Source organism: Polypterus senegalus, chromosome 6, assembly GCF_016835505.1.
Source record: "Polypterus senegalus isolate Bchr_013 chromosome 6, ASM1683550v1, whole genome shotgun sequence".
NCBI lineage: Eukaryota > Metazoa > Chordata > Cladistia > Polypteriformes > Polypteridae > Polypterus > Polypterus senegalus.
In genome coordinates, this window is record NC_053159.1 from 73,717,866 (window position 1) to 73,740,805 (window position 22,940).

The following is a 22,940-nucleotide window of genomic DNA, read 5'->3' on the forward strand; positions in this document are numbered from 1 at the left end:
ATGTCAAGAAATGCTACGGGGCTCCTTTACGCCAACAGTAGTTAGCCTCTATGATGCCTCACTTGGACAGCTGTTTCATTCTCATGTAATAGAGTGGGGCTGCTGTTGTTTTTATAATATGTATTTAACTGATTTATTCTGCTTCTGCAAAAAACAAAATTTCCAACAAATAAAGTTTATCTATCTATCTATCTATCTATCTATCTATCTATCTATCTATCTATCTATTATATAGTGCCTCTCCTATTTATCTATCTCAATACTGCTACAAAGTACAATGAACTCCCATAAGCAGCATAATCAGTAAGAATGTATTAACTCCAAAGTAAACTTTTAATTATTTTACTATGCCCAACACAACCCATGCATGCAGAACCCCTTCCTATGATTTTGATCCAGATGATTCTGTACCACATAATTCAGATTTCCGATTTTACTAAAATATTTTTTTCATTTTCCTGAATCTAATATTGCTTTTGGACTAGATTTACATTCTACAGATTCTAAAGTGGGATGCGTGGGTAGAGTGAGACTGTCTATCTTTACTCACCAGTGTGCAGCAGTCACCCTTTCTTCTGAAGTGAAGATGATATAAAAGCATCACATTCATATCTCTGTCATGTCTTTAGAAGGAATTTACCTTAAAGTGCCTAAAGACAACATTCATGCAACTTGAGATTTGAAGGAAGACGTGATGTGACCAAATGTCACCCTTCTGTGGAAATACAGTATATTATCAGTAATACAAGATAAATTATTGTTTTTCTCTTAGTGTCAGGTTCAGTAACCACTAAGAGGATCCCCAAGAATATTCAGAAGACCCCACTTGTGTACTCTGTTAAGGCTGGACTGTGAAATACAAGAGAAATTAAATGAAACTCCATGGATAACCTTGTATTTCATTTATAAAGCATACACCTCAGTCCTTATCGCATTGACTGCTGGACCACTTTTTACCAGGATGCTGTAGTTTAGGTCTATGCATATTGTATATGACAAATAGTGAATTCTATAAAAACGTAAAAAATGTAAAGTAATATATTAGTAAGCATATGTTTTAAAAAGTATAGAAACAATTAATTAATTTACTTTCACCAGTAACATATGAAAGTCCCTTTTTGGACTCTGATTTTACAGTTTGCAGCATGGTGGTGCAATGGTTAGCATGGCTGCTTCATGAATTCACTATTGTCGGTTTGAGCCCTGCATTGACTTTATGGAGTTTTCTTGCTTTTTCTGTGTTCGTGTTCATTTTTCCCTTGGTAATCCACTTTATAAAAGGTCCTGTAATACTATAGATGAGATAGACTGAGACTGTAATCACCCACCCACAACCCTGAAATTTTGCAAGTGGGTTTGAGAAAGGTATGCCATGATTTTGTGTTATTGTATTAGCTCTTTTGGTGTGTTTACCTAAAATTGTGTCAGATGAACCACTCATGGCTGATATGAAGGTATAGTAGTTAGCACTTCTGCCTCACAGTCTAGAGCCCCGGGTTTGAATCCTAGCTTGGGTACGACATACATAGAAGTTGCAGGTTCTCTGCTTGGCTGTTTTAGGTTTTCTCTATGTATTCTGTTTTTCGGCCAAATAATGAATGTGATGTTATTTGACGAATCTTTGATTTGTAATGGTTGCAATGGCATCTTCCAGGGTGCCCAGTGCTGCAGGGATAAACTCTGGCTTTCGCCACACTAAACTGGATTACACAGATTTAACACTGAATGGATAGATAATAAACAAGTGAAAAAATATCTAATCATCCAAATAATAAATGGCATACTTGTGTTCACTTTTCCCCTACCTTAATTCCAATCCATTCTCTCAGCCATCCATCAATTTTTAAAATTTGTTGCTTCTGTTTCCAGGTTGTGGAATGATGCAACAGCATTAGTTATAGAGCAACACTTCAGTCCATCACAGAGTTCACGTACTGACACACACACACACAAAATGGAGCAATTTATGGTCACCAGTCCACTTGTGAGAAGAAACTGGAGCTACCTAGTGACCTCAGGCAGAATGACTGAGATTCTAGCCCAAATCTTCTGGAGCTGTAAGGCAGCAGTGCTATCCATCATGCTGTGGATCTTCACAATGATGTGCTGGCTTATAGTGTAGGTTTGTCAGGTCATAAGTGTCACAATTACTAAGGACAGTGAACGCCTCACTTGAATGTAGTTCATTTAAATGAATATCCCACTTAAAGGTCACAATTGGAATTTTTCAAGTTGAAATTATTTTTTTACAATTATCGGTAAATTACACTCACCTAAAGGATTATTAGGAACACCTGTTCAATTTCTCATTAATGCAATTATCTAATCAACCAATCACATGGCAGTTGCTTCAATGCATTTAGGGGTGTGGTCCTGGTCAAGACAATCTCCTGAACTCCAAACTGAATGTCAGAATGGGAGAGAAAGGCGATTTATGCAATTTTAAGCATGGCATGGTTGTTGGTGCCAGACGGGCTGGTCTGAGTATTTCACAATCTGCTCAGTTACTGGGATTTTCACGCACAAACATTTCTAGGGTTTACAAAGAATGGTGTGAAAAGGGAAAAACATCCAGTATGTGGCAGTCCTGTGGGCAAAAATGCCTTGTTGATGCTAGAGGTCAGAGGAGAATGGGCCGACTGATTCAAGCTGATAGAAGAGCAACTTTGACTGAAATAACCACTCGTTACAACTGAGGTATGCAGAAAAACATTTGTGAATCCACAACACGTACAACCTTGAGGCAGATGGGCTACAACAGCAGAAGACCCCACCAGGCACCACTCATCTCCACTACAAATAGGAAAAAGAGGCTACAATTTGCATGAGCTCACCAAACTTGGACAGTTGAAGACTGGAAAAATGTTGCCTGGTCTGATGAGTTTCGATTTCTGTTGAGACATTCAAATGGTAGAGTCAGAATTTGGCGTAAACAGAATGAGAACATGGATCCATCATGCCAGGCTGGTGGTGGTGGTGTAATGGTGTGGGGGATGTTTTCTTGGCACACTTTAGGCCCCTTAGTGCCAATTGGGCATCGTTTAAATGCCACGGGCTACCTGAGCATTGTTTCTGACCATGTCCCTCCCTTCATGACCACCATTTACCCATCCTCTGATGGCTACTTCCAGCAGGATAATGCCCCATGTCACAAAGCTCGAATCATTTCAAATTGGTTTCTTGAACATGACAATGAGTTCAGTGTACTAAAATGGCCCCCACAGTCACCAGATCTCAACCCAATAGAGCATCTTTGGGATGTGGTGGAACGGGAGCTTCGTGCCCTGAATGTGCATCCCACAAATCTCCATCAACTGCAAGATGCTATCCTATCAATATGGGCCAACATTTCTAAAGAATGCTTTTAGCACCTTGTTGAATCAATGCCACGTAGAATTAAGGCAGTTCTGAAGGCGAAAGGGGGTCAAACACTGTATTAGTATGCTGTTCCTAATAATCCTTTAGGTGAGTGTATGTTCTTAAGTAGCGCATTTTTAAATACATTTTTTAAAATATTGTAATTGTTCTTGCTGTTTAAAGTGGGTTCTACAAGATGCCGATGCAAATGTGAAAATGAAAGCCTTAAAACCTAAAGTAATATGTCCATGTTGAAGGAGCAAAGTTTTTGATTTCAGAAAACATGCCTTCTACATTTAAAAATTATGCTCATGATACAATTATTCTGAGGTAAGGATATGTTCCTGATGTCTGTTCTCAGAGACCATCACGGGTGTAGGTTTCATGTAAATCTACCATACAATAAAGCACAAAGATCTGTGTCCCAGTCCCTCAGAGCAATCTGATTGGTCAGCTTGGCATTGTTGTGATTGGTCCATTTGATCTTGGTGACATGATCAAAGGAGGAAATGCGAGTGTGAGATGCACAAGGAGGAGTAAAAGACAAACAGTAGGAGGCAAGAAAGGTGATCTGAAAAAATGAGCCAGAGAAGCAGGGTTTATGGGTACGTGTTTGAGAAAAGAAGCACCGCTAAAGAGATGTTTACACATAACAATACAGAGGAAAGGCACTAAAAGTACACGTAGGGCAAGAGATAGCGAAATTTTTTCAGTTTTTATATAACCTGTCCGGATACCATGGCTACAAGTCAAGTCAAGTTGGGGAGCATGCACTGGTACAGTGCCTTATCGCACCCACTACACGTCGAAACAGCTCGAGATCCCGGTTGGCTACCCTGCAGGCAGACACGCAGTCCAGTCCTACCCTCCGGAAATGACCCTCTATCTGCCACAGCCAGGTGTTACACGGGTGACCCCTTGGCCGGGTCCAGCCACTTGTGTCCCAAACAATGAGGATCTTATGAACCAGATCACCCTCAGGGAAACGTGCCACATGGCCATAGTGCCGTAACTGATGCTCCCTCACAATGCAGGTAATGTACCTCATTCGGGACTCTATGAGCAACCGCTCATTCGACACACAGTCAAAGCAACGGTACCCAAGGATTTTCTGGAGAGACACAGTACCAAAGGAGTCAACTCTTCGCCTCAGGTCACTGGATAGCGTCCATGTCTCACAAACATATATTAAGACAGGAAGCACCAGTGGCCTCATGTATAAACGGTGCGTACGCACAGAAATGTTGCGTAAGAACTTTTCCACGTTCAAATCTCGATGTATAAAACCTACACTTGGCGTAAAGCCATGCACTTTTCCACGGTACCTCATGCCTTGTCGTACGCAAGTTCTCCGCTTGGTTTTGCAAACTGGCGGCGCCCAGCATCAAAGCAGTGCTACTGTTCTTGTGTGATTGCTCATTATTTTCATGACGCGGCTTTATAAATACACAGAAACTAACCGCATATTGTTTATTAGTGTAATGCATCTGATTGTAATTAACTCGTAACAATATAATGGTCCAGGGAACAGCCATAGTATTCCAAATGCCATAACTGCTTTAGCGTTGCTACTCTCACTTCTACTTCTTCTTCTTCTTCTTCTTCTTCTAGCTCCTCCCGTTAGGAGTTGCCACAGCGGATCATCTTTTCCATATTTCTCTCACTGCACCACTCGGAGTATTTATATCATTGTATCTGAGTGTGAATCACAGCAGCAGCTGATTGGAAAGAGAATTATCGGTATACAGCTTTAAGGACACGCTGTCTCAGCCAAGGCAAAACGTTTCAAAGCCCTTCCTGTACGGACATCGCGGTTCAAAACAGTTTAATCCCAAGAACTTTAAATGCAGCCAATCAAGTGCTCCTTGTAGAACTGTTTGTACTTATAAGTACAATCACCCCACTGTAAACTTGCACTATAGTTATAATATCGCACAACCTGAGCCACTTTATAAAGCGCGTATTTACATATGATGACGATATCATTTTTAAGGTGAAATGCAGCAAAATATGTTTGTTAAATTATACAGATAAAACTTTAACTTCATTTAAATAATCTATATTCTTCACTGGGAGTGTCTTTAAGGATAGAATAATTAAACATGTACTACAAAGATATTTCAATGTTCTTTAAACGTTTTGAAGAATCGGCGCTAAGCTTACAGATGGCTTAACGTCTATTACAGAGCTGATTGTATGGCGATCGGTTACTTGGGGAAAGAAAAGCAAGGACTGCAGGATGGCTACGCCAATATATATTGAATATAAAACAGAAAGAGAAAATAACAACACAGCTAAAAACGCAGCGACAAATTTCGGCAAAAGTTAAATGCTTGTGTCATGAGCACGAGGCGGCTAGTGTCTGCAACATACGTGGCCATCCACCGTATAAGATACACTGACATTGGCGGGCTAAGGAGCCACCGATTCTTCCTCTGCCCAGTGCCACCACAAGCTTAGAGCCGCCCCTGAGTACTGCTGCAATAAATTATTTCATCAAGTGAAACACATGTTTAATAACGTGCTTTAACTCCTATCATCATGAAAATGACATCACGTATACATCTCAGTATTTTAGTTATTCAGAGAGCTGTAATATCACGAATGTAATGGATTCTGTGTCCAGTTGGAGGAAGAGAGCCGGTTTAAAAGCAAGTAGTGATTCACACACATAGAGCACATAGAAGATCAAATACAAAACAAAGCATTTAACGTGCTACTTTAATTACGATGTGATTTTAGAAACTGGTTAATTAAACAATTTTAAGATGAATTTTATGATGTTCTACTTTAATGACAAAATAAACTAAGTGATTAAAGTGGAAATGTCGAGATTGAAGTGGACATTTCGTGCTTTTTCCCCACCGTGTGGCTTTTTTCTCTGTACCCTAATAAGCTTTCATATGACACTCAGACATTGGGCTTACAACTCGGCTTTCCACGGCGACTTTGATATGTGACTTCTTTTTTATTTCCGGCACTGTGATTTTGTGGATGTGAGCTTTCATGTTTCTCCAACACGCTATGCCACTCGATCAACTTCCTTTTGTTGATTATACCACGGTTTATTTGAACAAATAGTATGTTTTTCCTTTGCCTCCACTTGGTATTTGCTGAAATTCTTATGTTTCCCCCCGTGCTTTTCCCATTGTCTTTTCACAGAAGGCTGCGCTTAAGGGCGATTTATATTGATTTGCATATTCAAATAGGCGTAATTCTGGGAGGATTTGGGGCGTTACAAAATGCGCGTGCACAAGCGTTAGTTTTCACGCTGATCGGGATTTATGTAGTGGAAGAACGTGGAAGTTGGAGTACGCACAGATTCCTGCATCTGGATTTTTCTGTGCGTAAGCACATTTCGGCTTTTGTGCTTACGCCATGTTATAGTGTGAGTTCTACGCACGGCGTTATACATGAGGCCCCAGGACTCTAAAGACTTGGACCTTCGTCCTTTTGCATAGATGTTGGGAGCGCCACACACCCCTTTCCAGCGACCTCATGACCCGCCATGCTCTCTCAATCCATCTACTGACTTCACAGGAAGAGTCACCAGAGACATGAATGTCACTGCCAAGGTAAGTAAACCTCTCAACAAGGTCAACACTCTCTCCGTAAACAGACACACTGCTGATGTCTGTGCCCAAGAGGTCATTAAAGGCATGGATCTTGGTTTTTATCCAGGACACTCTCAAGCCCAGACACTCAGACTCCTCACTCAGTCTCTCGAGCACCCCGATCAGAACCACCCAATCTCACTGCACAGTGATTGCACAGGTGGTGAACCAGCGGATGGGGGTTATGAGGCGATTAAGGCTGCAGGGATCTGTGGAATCCAGGGTGAACTTCTCCAGACTGGTGGTAAGGCTGTCCTCCTGGCATTGCATGTAATCTTTGCTTCCATTTGAAAGACTGGCATCATCCCAACTGACTGGAAAGTGGGACTTGTCATCCCTATCTGGAAAGGGAAGGGTGATCACCTGGATAGCAGCAACTACAGGGGGATAACACTGCTCTCGGTGCCGGGTAAGGTCCTTGCTAGGGTCATCCTCAATAGGATCTGTAATCACTTGCTAACCTACCAGCGAGTGGAACAGTCTGGGTTTACACCTAGAAGTCTACCATCGACCGCATCCTGGCACTGAGGGTTCTCATAGAGCGCAAACGCGAATATCGGCCTAGTTTCTTTGCAGCCTTTGTCGATTTTCGCAAAACTTTCAACTCAGTTGATTGAGCTGCCCTGTGGAACATCCTGAGGGTTCGCAGGATCCCCTTGAGGTTGCTGGATATCATGGCTGGCCTGTACACTGGCACTGTGAGTGCTGTGCAGAGTGGAGGCAGGACCTCTGCGCTTTTCCCAGTTGATTCTGGGGTTTGTCAGGGGTGTGTTCTTACTCCTACTCTGTTCAATGCTTGTATGGACTGGGTGTTGGGCAAGGTCGTGGGGTCCAGCAGCTGTGGGGCATCTGTTGGTGAAGAAAGATTCATGGATCTAAACACACATGTTTAAAGCTGTTTAGCACAACATTCTTTTTTTTCAAATATTGCTGGTAAAAAAATGACTGCTTATTTGTCTAAATCTAGTAAAAAAAAATCTTGCTGTAAATGCAGAAAAATATTTTTTTACGATATGTCTGTATTGTCTAGAATGTGTAGATACCTGGCAAATTTTAAGCTTTTTTCCAATTTTGGGACTGGTGCTCCCATAAGCACCATTTTAATAGGATGTTAGGTTATCTAGCACATTGTGTGGAATACAACTCAAGGGAGAATATGTTTAAGTGATTTATCCTACTAGTGAGACCTCTTCAGGAGTACTGTGTAGAGTTTTGTTCTCCTTATTACAAAAAAGACATAACAGCGCTTGAGAAAGTCCAGAGAAGAATAACCAGGCTGACTCCAAGACTAACAGGTATGAGCTATAAGGAGAGACTGAAGGAGCTGAACTGGAGAACTGAAATTAACAGTGGAGATGACTGACGTATTTAAAATCATGAATAGAATTAGTACAATGTATCCAGGATTCTTTTTCTTCTCCTCTGTCTTTTGGCAGGTCGCGTTAGGAGTCACCACAGCTGATGATCTGTTTCCATATTTTCCTGTCCTCTGCATCTTGTTCTGTGTCACTCCCATCACCTGCATATCCTCTCTCACCATATCCATCCCCCTCTTCTTCTTCTTCGGCCAACAGTAGTCCAAATTCCCCCAGCAACCCCAGTAGCTGTTGTTAACCCGGGCGTTGACTAATCCGTTATGGAAATCTGTATTGTTGTACGCATATCTGTCAAAATTTTTCAATGGATGTCCTTCCTGACGTATCCAGGCTTGGGATTGGCATGACGAACCACACTGGTTTGTACTTTAAAATACTTTCTTCAACAAGAACACAGGGAGACATTGGGAAACATGTTACAGTATGATAACACATGAAGGTTTTTCTTCATGCAAAGAACCATAGACACATGGAATAAATTACTAAGTACACAATAGAGAGTTATACTTTAGGGAGATAACGGTCTCAATTTGATGTTATTTTAGACAGCTTAGGCCAATGGTTCTTAAAAACTGTTATTTTACTGTTTTTCACTATTTCAAGACCTCCTAGGGGAAGAATTGGTGCCATTGGGAGTAGGAGAGATTGAGTGTTGCAATGGTGTTACCTGTGGCAATATTGAAACCATACATGACAATTTCCCATTCATTACAATTGTTAACCACAACTCTGCAAAACACTCGGGGGTTGCTGTCAGGATTGGCACTCCTCACACTCCATTCCATTGGAAGTAGTGTGGTGCTGAGGTGTCACCCATTGGCCAGCTGTGCTTGGGCCCTAATTTAGGATCCTGAGGTGGTTCATCATCTAGTGGGTGCAGCAACGCATTGTATCAGTGCATGATCCCAACCCTTCTATGTGTGCGCAACCCATAGTTTAAGAACTTTTGATGCATGTGAATAGGATGGACGAGCTTGATGGGTTGATCAGTCTGTTCTTGTCAGATTTATTTATTTTTTTTATTTATAAAATATGCTTAACTAAAGAATACAATTTCCTGTGCTCAACTAATGTGTTCCATGTTTTGGAAAAATACATTTCACCTGAAAAATAATGCAGTCATTCTTTAATTGAACATTTTCATTCATTGTTGAATTGTGAAAACATTAGACAATGGAAGCACTTTTATTTACTGAGTATAGACAGCATTCCACAGTGACCTCATACCTTTATTCCTATTTTAACTTCTTCATCTAGCATGCTGAACAGAAAATAAGCCCTCCTATCTGGAGCTAATGTCTCTTTATCTGAGGGCTGTTGCTTCCTGTTTTGTTCACTCTGTGCAAGTCAAGGTAAAGGACGTCCATTCGCTCTCCATGAAAGTGAGCAGCATGTTCATTGTTTTCTGTGTGCTTCAGTCTGAATGAACCAAAATACCTCACAAGAAAGGTAACAAGCATATAAAGGATACATACAAGATGTTAGGAGTTAAACTTCAAGAAGCAGAACCTGAAAAGGATCTCTAGAAAGGTATTTATGCTCACATCAATTTTATATGCAATATTCAAAACAAGCAAATTATCCTGGTAACCCTACTCACGCTATCATGTAGCTATTATACTTCCTCAAGTGCAGAGTTCCCATGAATCTGTTTCTTTGCAGCTATTTAGATCCCGGTCATGTACAACTTGACCTTCATTTAAGGCAGGGCTATTTAGTTAGCAGCCCTGATTTGGTCATCAAGTAGAATTTTATTGACCCTTTGATTGGATCTGGCCAACTAATTAAAAATGAAAAATAATTTAGAATTTTGATTTTTGTAGGCACTTATCGGTTATCTAGGATGTGTTGGTTATTCTTATTTGTCCTGCCGTATCAGTGCTATCAGTCAGTCATGAAACATGAGCAGATCAAATTTGTTTGTAAAGCATTCATAGAGGAAAAATCCGATATTAATCAATGTTTTAGTAAGGACTGTCTGTTTGTAAAAATGAACGGATCTTACAGTGCTCAAGTGTGTGTAAATAATAAAAAGCATGATGTATGAATGCCATTTGCACAAAACACATTTTAAATAAATAAAATAAATACTGTATAAATATGCGAATTGTAAATTACATCCTTCAACAAAATCTCTGTCAAATTAGCTACTAGTCTGATGATTATTCAACAACACGTATCTTGTTTTGTTTCTCAGTAAACATCTCACACAGGTCTATACCTTATTGAGTGTATTTTCCTATAAAAGGGAATCGATTTGAACCTGATTTAATTAAACATAACAATGGCTGATCTCGCACTACTGCATTGCATGATTTGGCCCAGGGATAACTGAGGAGACAGCGCAGATGTGTTTGCAGAGAAATGAATGGTTGATTAGTCATTTTAGACTACTCAGACCCATTCAGGTGCAGGTATGCACTATTATGGATCCTATTCTGAAAAGAGAAACAACAAGAAGCATTACCATACCTGCACATCTGTAAGTCCTGTCCACACTTGGCTTTTTGGCTAATGGGAAATTTCAGAGGGAAATTGTAGACAAGTCTGGGAGTTCTCAGCCATTTATGAGGCACATACTACCTGAAGTACTTAATGGCATATTAACACTCTGTTATATATCCAGTTCTTATATGTTGGGGAAAGGCAAATAGAAGTTAGTCAAGGGTTTCACAGGCTGGCCAACCTACCCTGGGTACAATAGACTGCACACATGTGCACATCAAAATTCCATCCAATGATGCGTTTGCTAATATACTGTATACAGAAAACACTTCAATTCTACCAATGTGCAGCTTATATGTGATGCAAAGTTTGTGCTGCACAACATCATTGCCCGATGTCTCAATGGTACAAACGACAGTTTCATTCTACAACACAGTTCCATTAGCACATGTTTGGAACAAGGAGCTATGCAAGACTGCTTGTTTCTTTGTAAGAGTAAAAGTTTCTCTTATAGATTAAATTGTAATTATTTGAAACATATAAATAAGCTACTGTGGTGGGCTGGCGCCCTGTCCGGGGTTTGTTTCCTGCCTTGCTCACTGTGTTGGCTGGGATTGGCTCCAGCAGACCCCCGTGACCCTGTAGTTAGGATATAGCGGGTTGGATAATGGATGGATGGATGCATAAATATGCTAACTGTTTATATCCATTAAAGACTGGGATCACCCCTTGAAGACATGGCGTATGACACCTCTAAACAACCCACAGACGCCACAGGAATGGGCGTATAATAATGCATATGCTACAGGTCAGGCTGTTTTCGAGCATACTTTTGTTGACTTCTGTTAAACCTACCTCATTCGCCTGTTCTTTGAAGTTATTTTTCCCCTTTCTTTTTTTTTCACTTTTCACATTTTGGAAGATCCTGGGCACGTGTGGCAGCACATCCTTGTATGATAAGATTTGGAGCATTGATGGGTGTGGATTATGGTAATGAACTGACAACATGCATGCACCTGACAATTTACGATCGATTGGTAGTTATGAACCCACGAAGGGTATTGAGAAAAAAATCGAGATTTTACTCATGATTTGTGAACACGGTGCAAGATTTTAGAGAAATCGCATTTTACGCGCAAATGTGTTTGTTAATTTACAAACACTTCATGCATGAGACCCAATGTCTTCAAGAGAAGAACAGTCAGATACATGTTTATTCCAGCTGCAGTACAGCTGTGTGCTTACTGTGGAATGAGAGCTTTGCAGTAATGAAGTAATATTAACTTTCAGAGCAGCCCAATCGAACTTGCCACCAGGCTTTTATGGTCGCTGTCAGAAACTTCAGAGGCTGTTCGGGAGATAATGATCTCATTTGAGGAGGCTGGTACCACTTGTTGAAATGCAGGCAGCATGTTCTGCTCATCATATACAAGCTAGTCAGCATTCTTGCATATGAATACCATTAAGACTACTAATCGAACATCGATGTATCGCTGCCTGTGTGTATGCGTTTGATTAACTTGACAATATGTAATTTTTCTCATTATGTGACAAATGCAGCAGATGTAAACAAAACATGTTCTGTGAGGTCAAAGAGTGAAATGTATGCCATTTAAAAAAGGACATGACTGGTGTCTTGACAGCATGACATACATAAATGTACATACATACATTTTTATACCTTACAATGCACTGTAGCTGGGTTCAGGAATGACACGTTGTAAGGTTTCTAAACTCTTTTGGGACTCCCCCCGAATGGGATGACACGCCGAAGCAGCTTATCCATTGCCAGAGCAACCGCAGTCTCCCAGCGCTGCAGCAACTCACTACAAAAGCAAATCACAGCCAACCGCGGTCACACTATAAGCGTCAATGGGTGATGCAAGGAACATTCTAAATGCAGGGAACAGTATTACTTAGGCACTAACCTGGCCATGACCCTGCCTGATTGCTGTGTCTGTGTATAGGAGAATGGTAGATCCCACTACAATAAATAACCATGCTGTTCAAGTTTCAAGCTGAATAAAGCTGGTTTTGCTAAAGTACTAAGACTCAGCCTCATGTTTGGGGTGCAAGACAGGGACTCACACGTCACAACGTGGATAAATAGACCAACCAGGTTGGCCTGTTTAATAATAGAACTTCAATATGCAGCCTGTTTGGATAAAATAAACAACAAAAGCATTTCGGCTCTTTGCAGTGGAAATCAGGGTCAGTCACTGGAGCTTTGTCCGCAAATGATTCCTCCTTTTGGACAGCCAAGCTTCTTATATCATGTGAAAAGGAAAGGGCAGGGCTAAGCGCTCTCACTGGACGGTTTCTCAGTGTTGCGTGGGAAAAAGGAGAAGAGAATGTTAGCAACAGCGCCTCCTCTCTCCCTGGCAGGTTATCACATACCTCGATCACGTTTGTGAGGAGATCATCTGACGTGTGTTTGCACTGTAATATTCACTTGGAGATGTGCAGTTTACAGATATGTGATATAAAAGACAAGGTGAATTGTTTCCATGTTTCTTCTTTGTGAAATGAATGTGAGAAAATGAACAGTTTGTAATGATTTTAACTCCTCTGCCATTACAAAAGTAACTAGAAATACTGAAAGAATAAGTTAAATTTTTGCTAACTTTTAAATGGTATCATTTTCATAATATGACCTCTACTCAGAACTATTTGATTAGTCCTGTTTTAAGGTATTCATCCAAATCTTGAAAATCCTTATAAAGCCATCAACAAAGACACAAGAAAAAATCAAAGAAAGAATAATAAAAAGAGAGTTTAAAATGGACGAGAGAATACAATTCCTGACATTGAGTCAAGTGGCAGCCCGGAAAAAATATCTCCAGTGTTGTTGATCTTCATGAGATAAATACTGATGATTTTGGCTATTAGTTGTCAGGCACTGTTTTGAACTCTGACCCCCAGCCTCTCTTCCAACCTGTAACCGCTCTCTTCTACATTACGATTCTGTAATATGGAAGTGATGTGATAAGAGAAATGGGAAATAAAAGGAGAGCACACCCTGCCAATCAGTGTATTGCTTATTTATTGTAAGTTCAAAATCAACCATCAAATCCATCATTAGTAAACAAGATCTTACCATTGGTGATGCCTAAAGCGTTGTCTCTTGTTGAAGATTTGTTCATGAACACAAGAATGAAACTGCGAAACACTGAGGGGTCTTTGATACGCTTTTTGTCTGAATGAACTGAATTCTGCCCTTTTGTGAAGGCCCTTTTTGACTTTGAGCTAGCTAAGGAGGAGCTCCTGCCTCTTTTCTGTGTTTGGACTTCACAGTACACATTTCTCTGTTTGTGTTTGCCCGCATGCAGCTGGTGACCCCATTCTGTGTGATGGCAGAAAATGTAAATAGCACCAGCTGTGTTAGGAGACTAATTAACACAACACCATATTTTTGTGGTTGGGAAAGACAGAAACGAGTTAAAATTATCATGATTATGTGCTCCCTGGAAATTGTTTTCTTTTTTCTTTTAGCCATGAGCTACAGCTGCTTGGCATGCTTGCCTGATTTGATTCTCCAGGCTTCTACTCTGCATCTGTTAGACAGGGAGCTGCTAAGACTCCGCTTCAAGCTGCAGATCCTTGATTTAGGATCATCGTGGCATCCCATTTCAGACGATCATCGTTTCAATTTCATTTTCTCCCAAACAAAATTCATTCCTCTGTGATGTTGAAATTTGTGAGTATAAAGTCAAGCTGCTGAAACGGAAGAAACAGTAATGTATATCATTTTTTCCATCAAATCTGCTTCAATGGATGCTGAGGAAAAGACTCTTCATTCTGGCCCATCAAGTTACATTACTACTATTTCATGTTACACAGCAGAGGTCTGCTGGTGGCTCGTCCCCTTATATGACAGCACACACTTCATTGTACATTTGGAAGACATAATTGTTTTTAACCCAGTTACTGCAGCATGGCCCTTGGTAGGCTGGAGGATACAAGAGTGGGCCTTGTCAAATAAGACATACTGTACGTCCTGCATACCTAATCTGTGCCCGTAAGCAGTCTAAGTCACCCTTTAGAAAATACAAAATAAATAAATAAACGAGTGAAAAGCAGCCACAAACAGAGAAATGCAGAGGTAGACTTGCTTTAAGAGCTAGGAGACAACATCTGGAGCTGCACACTGTGATGAACTGGCACCCTGTAAAGGGTTTTGTTTCAGCGCAGTGCCCTATGCTAGCCGGGATAAGCATCCTCCCAAACCCCTGACTGATCTGGAGCTGCAGCAGAAATGTGTAACACAATATCAAATCCTCACACTGAACTCACCTCTAGTGGGAAAGCTGTGGGCACATTCTACAAAAAATATAGTTTTTTTAATTTAGCTTTCAAATTTTCAATTAATTTATTTCTACACTTGGCTTAAGGTTTCATCAGCAACAGATCCTTCACATGCTGGGTAAAATGCCAAAATTAAATTGAAGCATTTGGTCTGCTGCTAAATCCATTAACGTTTCAGTGCCCAAAAACATTCAACCCTACACAAGTCCATCCGTTTACCAAATACAAGAAGGAAAAATTACAGTTGTGATACCCATTAGGTACTGGACAATATATCACAAGTCTGTCTTAATAACATCAACAGACTGGAGTTGTAGGTGTAATGTAATCCTAGATTATTAGACACTTACAAATCACACTTATCAGATGCTTCTGGTGTCCATCCAGAATTTGCTCCTGCTCGCGGCTGTACCCTCTGTGGCCCAGACTTGGATTAACCAGGTTGGAAAATGGATAAATGAAAGGATTTATTTGAATGTACACCAAGTATTGATTAATATACAATTAAAAGTAACATTTCTACAAGTGACAATAATGATCTATAAAAGTATTAGATGCTACTGGTGTCCAGAACAAGGCTGATTTGGGCCCTGTGCCATGTTGTGTTAGATTAGGCTGTTTTAAAGACACATGGGTGATCCTGAGCATTTCTAGGCCCATCAGTGAATGTTCAGATGTGTAAAAGCACAGCCATCCATTCCATTATCTAAAGACACTTTTTTCCATTACAGGTTCACTGGCACCTACGAGAAGACGAGCCATTCTGATCACAAACAATAAAATGTTCGTTATCTAGACCAAACCATTGAGTCATAACATTAAATTTGCTTTGTTTAAACTTCAGTGGTGGAAAAATGCAAAACCTACCAGGAATGGGAGGATATGGTGGGGAAACATCCCATATAAAATACTTGATAATATGTAAGACATGGAAGTCATGATTTGGTGGTCTCTCTGTTACAAAAGAAGGCAATACATTTTTGCACAGTTTAGTTCTAATACATCAATGTGAAATCTAAACGAAGGATTGATTATGACAATGGCATACTAACATTTTTATAAACATCTTTCACTGAACCTGTGCTTGGCTAAAATTCAAAAAACATGACAATTACTATTTCAATTCTTCACTGGCAAAAAGCACCATTAAATTTTCACCGTGTCCTCCTGGGTGTTTGCTCCTTTTCCAATGGAATTTTCTTTATTATGTTTTCATAATATAATTTCCTTAAATCCTTTATTCTGTTCCCCAGCCAGATTTTCCATTCTTGTGGCAGCCAAAGTGAGAAGCTGTGAAAATGCCTTCTCGTCCACACTGTACCACAAAGGGCAAGGATTGATAGTCGCTTCACCCCAGACACTCCCAACAAATGTTAACAATAAGCGTGACACAGTGTGTTAATGACTTTATCATAGTAGTTACAATAAGACATAACATTTGGTTTGATATAATGGTAGAGTGATATAGGAAACGACATGCAGTGAGAACATACCATGCGTGAAATAATGAATTGCAAATATCAGCAAAAAATGCCCAGGTTAATGTGTCCCCAGTCTGGAACATCTAAACTGGAAAGCTAAAAAAAAATACTGTCACAGCACAAAGGCCGACCCTGGCAGCACAGTGACTGCCTGTCACATGTGCCACATTTTGCTAAAAAAAACTCAGCACTTTAATGAGCCATTCTGCTTGTCGTCAATCACACAGTTGTTTCAATCTTTTCAATGATTTCCACAGTTGATTTCGAAGGTGAAAGGACTGAACAGTCTTCCTGGTCCCATATACTTCCTGGACTTGAGTCTTCATCAGAACTCAGGTCATCTTCATCCTCAGAATCGTCCTCACAAGATTCCAGGTAATGCAAACCCAAGGCATTGATGCCTGAATCCTCAGAGCTGGAGGGGGAGGAACAGTGGTCCATTTTGGGCACAGTCACTTGTTCGCTGCTTCTTTTGCTGGACACTTCCACAGAAGAAGTTGGTGTATCAGTGGCTGGTGGTCGGACGCCCGAAGCCTGGGACTGTGGAGAAATTGAAGGCAAGGATGGTGGCCTCTGCACGTAACACATCTTCCCATTAATTCGTTTCACTTGATAGTCATCAATAAAGAGGTCTGAGATGAGGCAGTACTTGGGTGACTCTGGGTAGACTGGTGCTTTAAAGAAGGAAGCCATTTTTAAAAAACGCTCCATTAGTGAGGATGAGAGATCAATGGTATCGGTGAAATCTACAGGTTTGGCTGGAACGCAAGTGCTTGGCAGCTGTCCAACAGGGGTCATGGGCTGATAGACGTATTTACCTAAAAAAACACAGAGACGAGTATGTTAGTAAAGGGAAGAATGTACATAAAAATGACATTATTTTCTGTCAGCAGAAAAAGCTAGGAGATGCTTTATCACAATCAAGATGAAACCGATAGTAAGAAGACAGATGAATTGTAATTTTCTGGTCATCAAACTCAGAAGTGCAAAGACTTCAAGCACAATGCACATTTCAAGAAGTACAGCATAATTTCAAACTGCAAGCTTTATCAAGCAATACAAAAGTTATACTGTAAAATTCACTGACAGCATGTGTTTATATTTTGGCATGAAAAGGGAGCCTCCAGAAAAAAACCCATAGAAACACATTTAATGAACTCCTAATTATGTCAAATCTGACAGTCAGTCCACGGACAGTTTCTTGTGTGAAGCTCCTAATACTTTTATTAATCAAGACATCCACCTACTTTCTGGTCTTGCTGTGTCAGTGGCTGCCTGGACCTATCTGGCAACCCCATATGCAAAACCTGAATAGTTCACCGCACACCCATAGAGGGTCAATTCACCTAACATGAATGTCCATGGGATGTGAGAGGAAAGCAGTGAAGATGATGAGAAAGTGAAAACTTCAGAGACACCATAACCATCCCTTGATTTGACACCAGAACTCTTTGCAACACATCATGATGGGTTTCAACATCTCCCTGTAACATTACCCTTTTTTTTTCACTTATCAAGTTTAGGGTCATGGTCAGCTATTGTCTATCCCACAGAATTGAGCACAAGGGTGTGCCATTGGTCTGTAACCATAGGCTCACTCACACACCACGCCTGGCCAGACGTTCATGCATTCATGTATGTGGACAAAGGGAGAACATCTAATACCCCACATGAACGAAGCCCAAGGAGTATCTGAAATAAGGATTTGGGAGCTAAGAGGTACAGGCGCTCACCACTGCTCCAACATGTTTCCCAGTAATATAATCATATTCCACTAGCTGTGTAAGCTCATTCTGTAAAGAGCACGTGGTCCTAGAAACTATTGAAATCGTCAGAAAAAAAATTTAAATGTAGAGATGTCGGGTAATTGAAAGGAACTACTCTGGGCATCTCGCTCCTAGGAGGTTTCATTTTGCCAACGTGTTCACATCGTTTGTGCATTAATGGCTAAGTGACTGTATTTCTTGGGAGGTTTCGTTTTGCTGATGTGCTCGCCTCGCTTGTGTATTAGAAGCGGGAGGAAAAGTAAAAGGGATACTATTTGCTGATGTGCTTACCTTGCTTCTGTATTAGCCACTAAGTGAGTGATTCTTTCTTCTGAGGTTTCGTTTTGCCAAAGTGCTGGCCTCACTTGTGTATCCTCAAAGGTGGAGCACTTACCCCGACTCCATCTCTCACTTTTGGGATGGACAAACACACACACACACACGTCCGCACATAGACGTTTATATATAAGATAGTGATAAAACGGTAAAGACAAATACAGAGAGAATAAAACAAAAGCACAAATCATGATTAAGTGCAATTGACAATATCAGTTTTCTCTTTCAAATAAGAAGAGGGTGTTATGTTTAACTGCCAAGGGGAACTTCACATAAAATTTCAAACTGTATCATGCATACGTGTCGGAGGATCTCCTTACAGGCTCAGTCGATGTATGCAATAACCCGCTGGAGTGAGAGGGGGGTGCTACTGCTAACATTGTCTTCTCCTTCTCTCCCCGCAGCCACCAAGAAGCCACCCGGTGAGGGCACTTCACTCCACCCCTTCCAGTACAAGAAGGAGGCGTAATTTTTCTAACGGTAAACTGCCGGATGGACCTCCCAATCACAGTGACCCTATGTCGAAGAAGCCAAGTGTTTCTGTTATAAATTTCCACTCAAAGACAAAGGCAATGACACCAAGATGGGCACTTCATTTTTTTATTTTGCTTTGAACTAGTTGACGCCCCAGATTTTCTTCTGGCAGTCTTTTGATTGTTCCAGCACCCAGCCACAACTTTAAGAATTACTTATGATGGTAAAATTGCTGAGTCAAATATTCATATATATAATTTGGTACTTAACTGCAGAAAATGGCTGTATTTTCTTATTTATTTTTACAGTATTCAAGGGAATAGAAAGGAAAGCATTAAAACCATTGACGTTCCTGGTCAGGTTTTAAGAAGTATTGCACTGTTGAAACCCAGGATGACAATAAACCCATCTTGCACTTGTATGCCAAGTTGAGTCTCATCAGATAAATCTCATTTAGTAGTAGCCATTCATTAATGCAACGATCGGCACTGTTGCTTCAAGATCTGGACAGCCCTTGTCATGGTAGAGTCTGCATGTTCTCCAGTTGTCTGTGTGGATTTCACTTGGGCATTCCAGTTCTCCGCTTCACTTCCCAAAAACATGCAGTTAGGTTCATTGGATGTGTGCATGAATGGGCCCTGCAGCTGTCTGACTCTGTCATCTGAGCTGTGTTCAGAGGGTTTGATAATAACTGGATGGATAATCATTACTAAGCTAATGGACATGGCAAATGAATATAAATACCTTATTTCTCTTAAGACAAACGAGCAAACAGCACTTGCTGTACGCATTCAGAGTCTGCTCTGCTGCACAGAAAAACATATTTATTTTTTAAAAAAAAGACTGCATCTTCCAGAAAAAAATCTTGCCTATTATTTGGAGCAGGATCATTTGAATCAAACATGATGGCATTTATTGCTTACATGACCACTGAGAGTGTTCACTGTGTGCTGCTGGAATTATTTAGCTGCCAGTCAATGTTGTATAGCACAGTCGCTTATCAGAAGGCCACAGACTAAGTTAACTAAACAAGCACATCTCCGGGAGGAAATACATCTTCAGAAACAACGCCAAGGTGAAATACAGCTCTTCATGATGTGGAAGAGACAGCTTGACACACAGGGTGGGCTACAGGTCAGTAGGCCTTCTGCTACAAAACAATGCAAAGATGGAGGCACTCCGCTAATGTGCAAGAATGGACTCTTGTGTAGTTGACATTGCCATCTACTGAAATGTTGAATTCTGATATATTTTTCCCTTTTAAAAGAGGCTGCGCTATGTTATTGACAGCCAACTTTCAAGAAGGCTGTTTGTAATCATTAATATACACTGCTATTTAAAAATATTTACCCCTTGGAAATTTTCACATGGGTGGCACTGCTGGCTCACAGTTAGGAGACCTGGGTTCGCTTCCCAGGTTCTCCCTGCGTGGAGTTTGCATGTTCTCCCCGTGTCTGCGTGGGTTTCCTCCGGGTGCTCCGGTTTCCTCCCACAGTCCAAAGACATGCAGGTTAGGTGGATTGACGATTCTAATTTGTCCCTAGTGTGTGCTTGGTGTGTGTGTGTGTGTGGGTGTGTGCGCCCTGCGGTGGGTTGGCACCCTGCCTGGGGTTTGTTTCCTGCCTTGTGCCCTGTGTTGGCTGGGATTGGCTCCAGCAGACCCCCGTGACCCTGTAGTTAGGATATAGTGGGTTGGATAATGGATGGATGGATGGAAGTTTTCACACTTTCTTGTTGTACAACATTGAATCACAGTGGATTTAATTTGGCTTTTCGATACTTATCAACAGTAAAGGTTCTTTAAAGTCAAAGTGAAAGTAGATCTTTGCAAAGTGGTATACATGAATTACAAATATAATACACAACATACTGTAGTGGGTTGGCACCCTGCCCAGGATTGGTTCCTGCCTTGTGCCCTGTGTTGGCTGGGATTGGCTCCAGCAGACGCCCGTGACCCTGTATTCGGATTCAGCGGGTTAGAAAATGGATGGATGGATACACAACATAACTGATCACATAAGCATTCACACCCTTTAATGTGACACACTTAAAGCATGGCTGGTGCAGCCAGTCAGTTTTAGATGTCGCAGAATTACTTCAATGAGGATCTCCTCTCTAGGATTTCAATTAATTGTAGTACAAAATGCACCTTTTCTGGAAAGTTCCACTTGGGGCGAGTCAGTATGCTGGCCTAACATACGCAACAAAAAAAAAAACACTCCAAGCACCTCTGTGAAAAGGTAATGGAAAAGTAGAATTTGGGGATGGAGACAAGAAAATATCTAAGTCACTGAATATCCCTTGGAGTCCAAAATAATAAATCTTTAAGAAATGGAAAGAGTATGGCACTGCTGTACTTCTACCTAGAGCAAGCCGTGCACAGAAACTGAGCAATTGGCAAGAAGATGATTAGTCATGGAGGCCACCATGAGACCTATGAGAACTCTGAAGGAGTCATAAGCAACAGTGGATGAGATTGTTGTCCATACAACTACAGGGAGTCCTCGGGTTACAACGTCTCGACCTACGTTCCAAGTTTACAACGCTCACTCCCATAAAAACTTTTTAAAAATTGAGATGTGGGAAGGAATAAAGGGTAAGGATTTCTTTTTACACTCATTTTTTCTGTTACAACAGTACAGTGTACAACACAGTATATTTATATAATTTTCCTTTGTCTGTGGCTCAGTTGTGTGTTTATGTTCTAGATTACGATTTTGCAAATGTGTTAGGATTGGTAAGTGACTTAGGCTAGGGTGTGTTTCGACTTACACCAAAATTCAGGTTACATTACTGTTGTAGGAACGGAACTGTGTCGTAACCCGAGGACCCCCTGTACTGTTACCCGGGTGCTCCACTAGTCGCACTTTTATATAAGTGTGGCAACGTTAAAAAAATCAGCATGACAGGCACATGGGAGGCTCAGACGTCAGCTGGAAGAAGGTACTATGGTCTGATTAAACCAAAATTGAGTTTTTTGGCCATCAGACTAAACAATATGTTTTGACACTGCACATTATCGAAAACGTACCATTCCCACCATAAAGCATGGTGGTTGCACCATCATGCTTTGAGAGTGCTTCTCTGCAGCAGGCCCTGAAAGTCTTGTGAGGGCTAAATTTAGTACAGTAAAATACAAGGAAATCCTGGAGGAAAACCTTAAGCAGTCTGTAAGGATCCAGCACCTTGGGAGAAGATTGGTTTTGAATTAAAACAAAAGATCCCAAGCTACACATGAATGGCTCAAAAACAACAATGTTAATGGCAAAGTCAGAATCCAAATCTCAGTCACACTGAGAATTTGTGGCTGGACTTGAAAAAGACTATTCACTCACGATTCTCATGAAGCCTATCAGAGCTTGAGCTGTTTTGCAAAGAAGAATGTAGAAAAAAAATGTCAGTGTCTAGAAGTGCAAAGCTGATAGAGACCTGTGAACACAGACCCAAAGCTGGAATTACTGCAAAAGGTGCATTCACTAAATACTGACTTATGTTGTGTATTGTGTTTGTCATTAATTTAGACCTTATTGTTGAGATCTGGTTTTACTTGACATTAAAGTCAAGTAACACTGCAGGAGGTTGCAGTATCTACATGGTAAAAAGTCAAAATGAAATCGGTCAAGTGGAAAGACAAGAAAGTTAGCCTCCTAAGTGCAGTTCACAACACAGCAACTGTCAATGTTTGTGTCGGGGAAATGAGGAAGTCATTAAGCCTTGCGATGTGGTAGCTTACAGTGACACAATGGACACGTCGACCATGCAGATCAGGCACTGGCACTCTACTCT

General features: G+C 40.8%; 1 protein-coding gene across 1 annotated transcript in view; it reads right to left on the minus strand.

Annotated features, from left to right (window-relative positions):
- Positions 1–16,490: 16,490 nt before the first annotated feature.
- The window catches only part of zgc:162707 (UPF0524 protein C3orf70 homolog B), a 108,619-nt gene continuing 102,169 nt past the window's right edge, over positions 16,491–22,940 (minus strand). Inside the window, exon 2 of the mRNA XM_039756342.1 lies at positions 16,491–17,396. Within this exon, the coding sequence (XP_039612276.1) occupies positions 16,798–17,396 (599 nt within the window). The 3' untranslated portion in view covers positions 16,491–16,797. The remainder of the gene's footprint in view (positions 17,397–22,940) is intronic.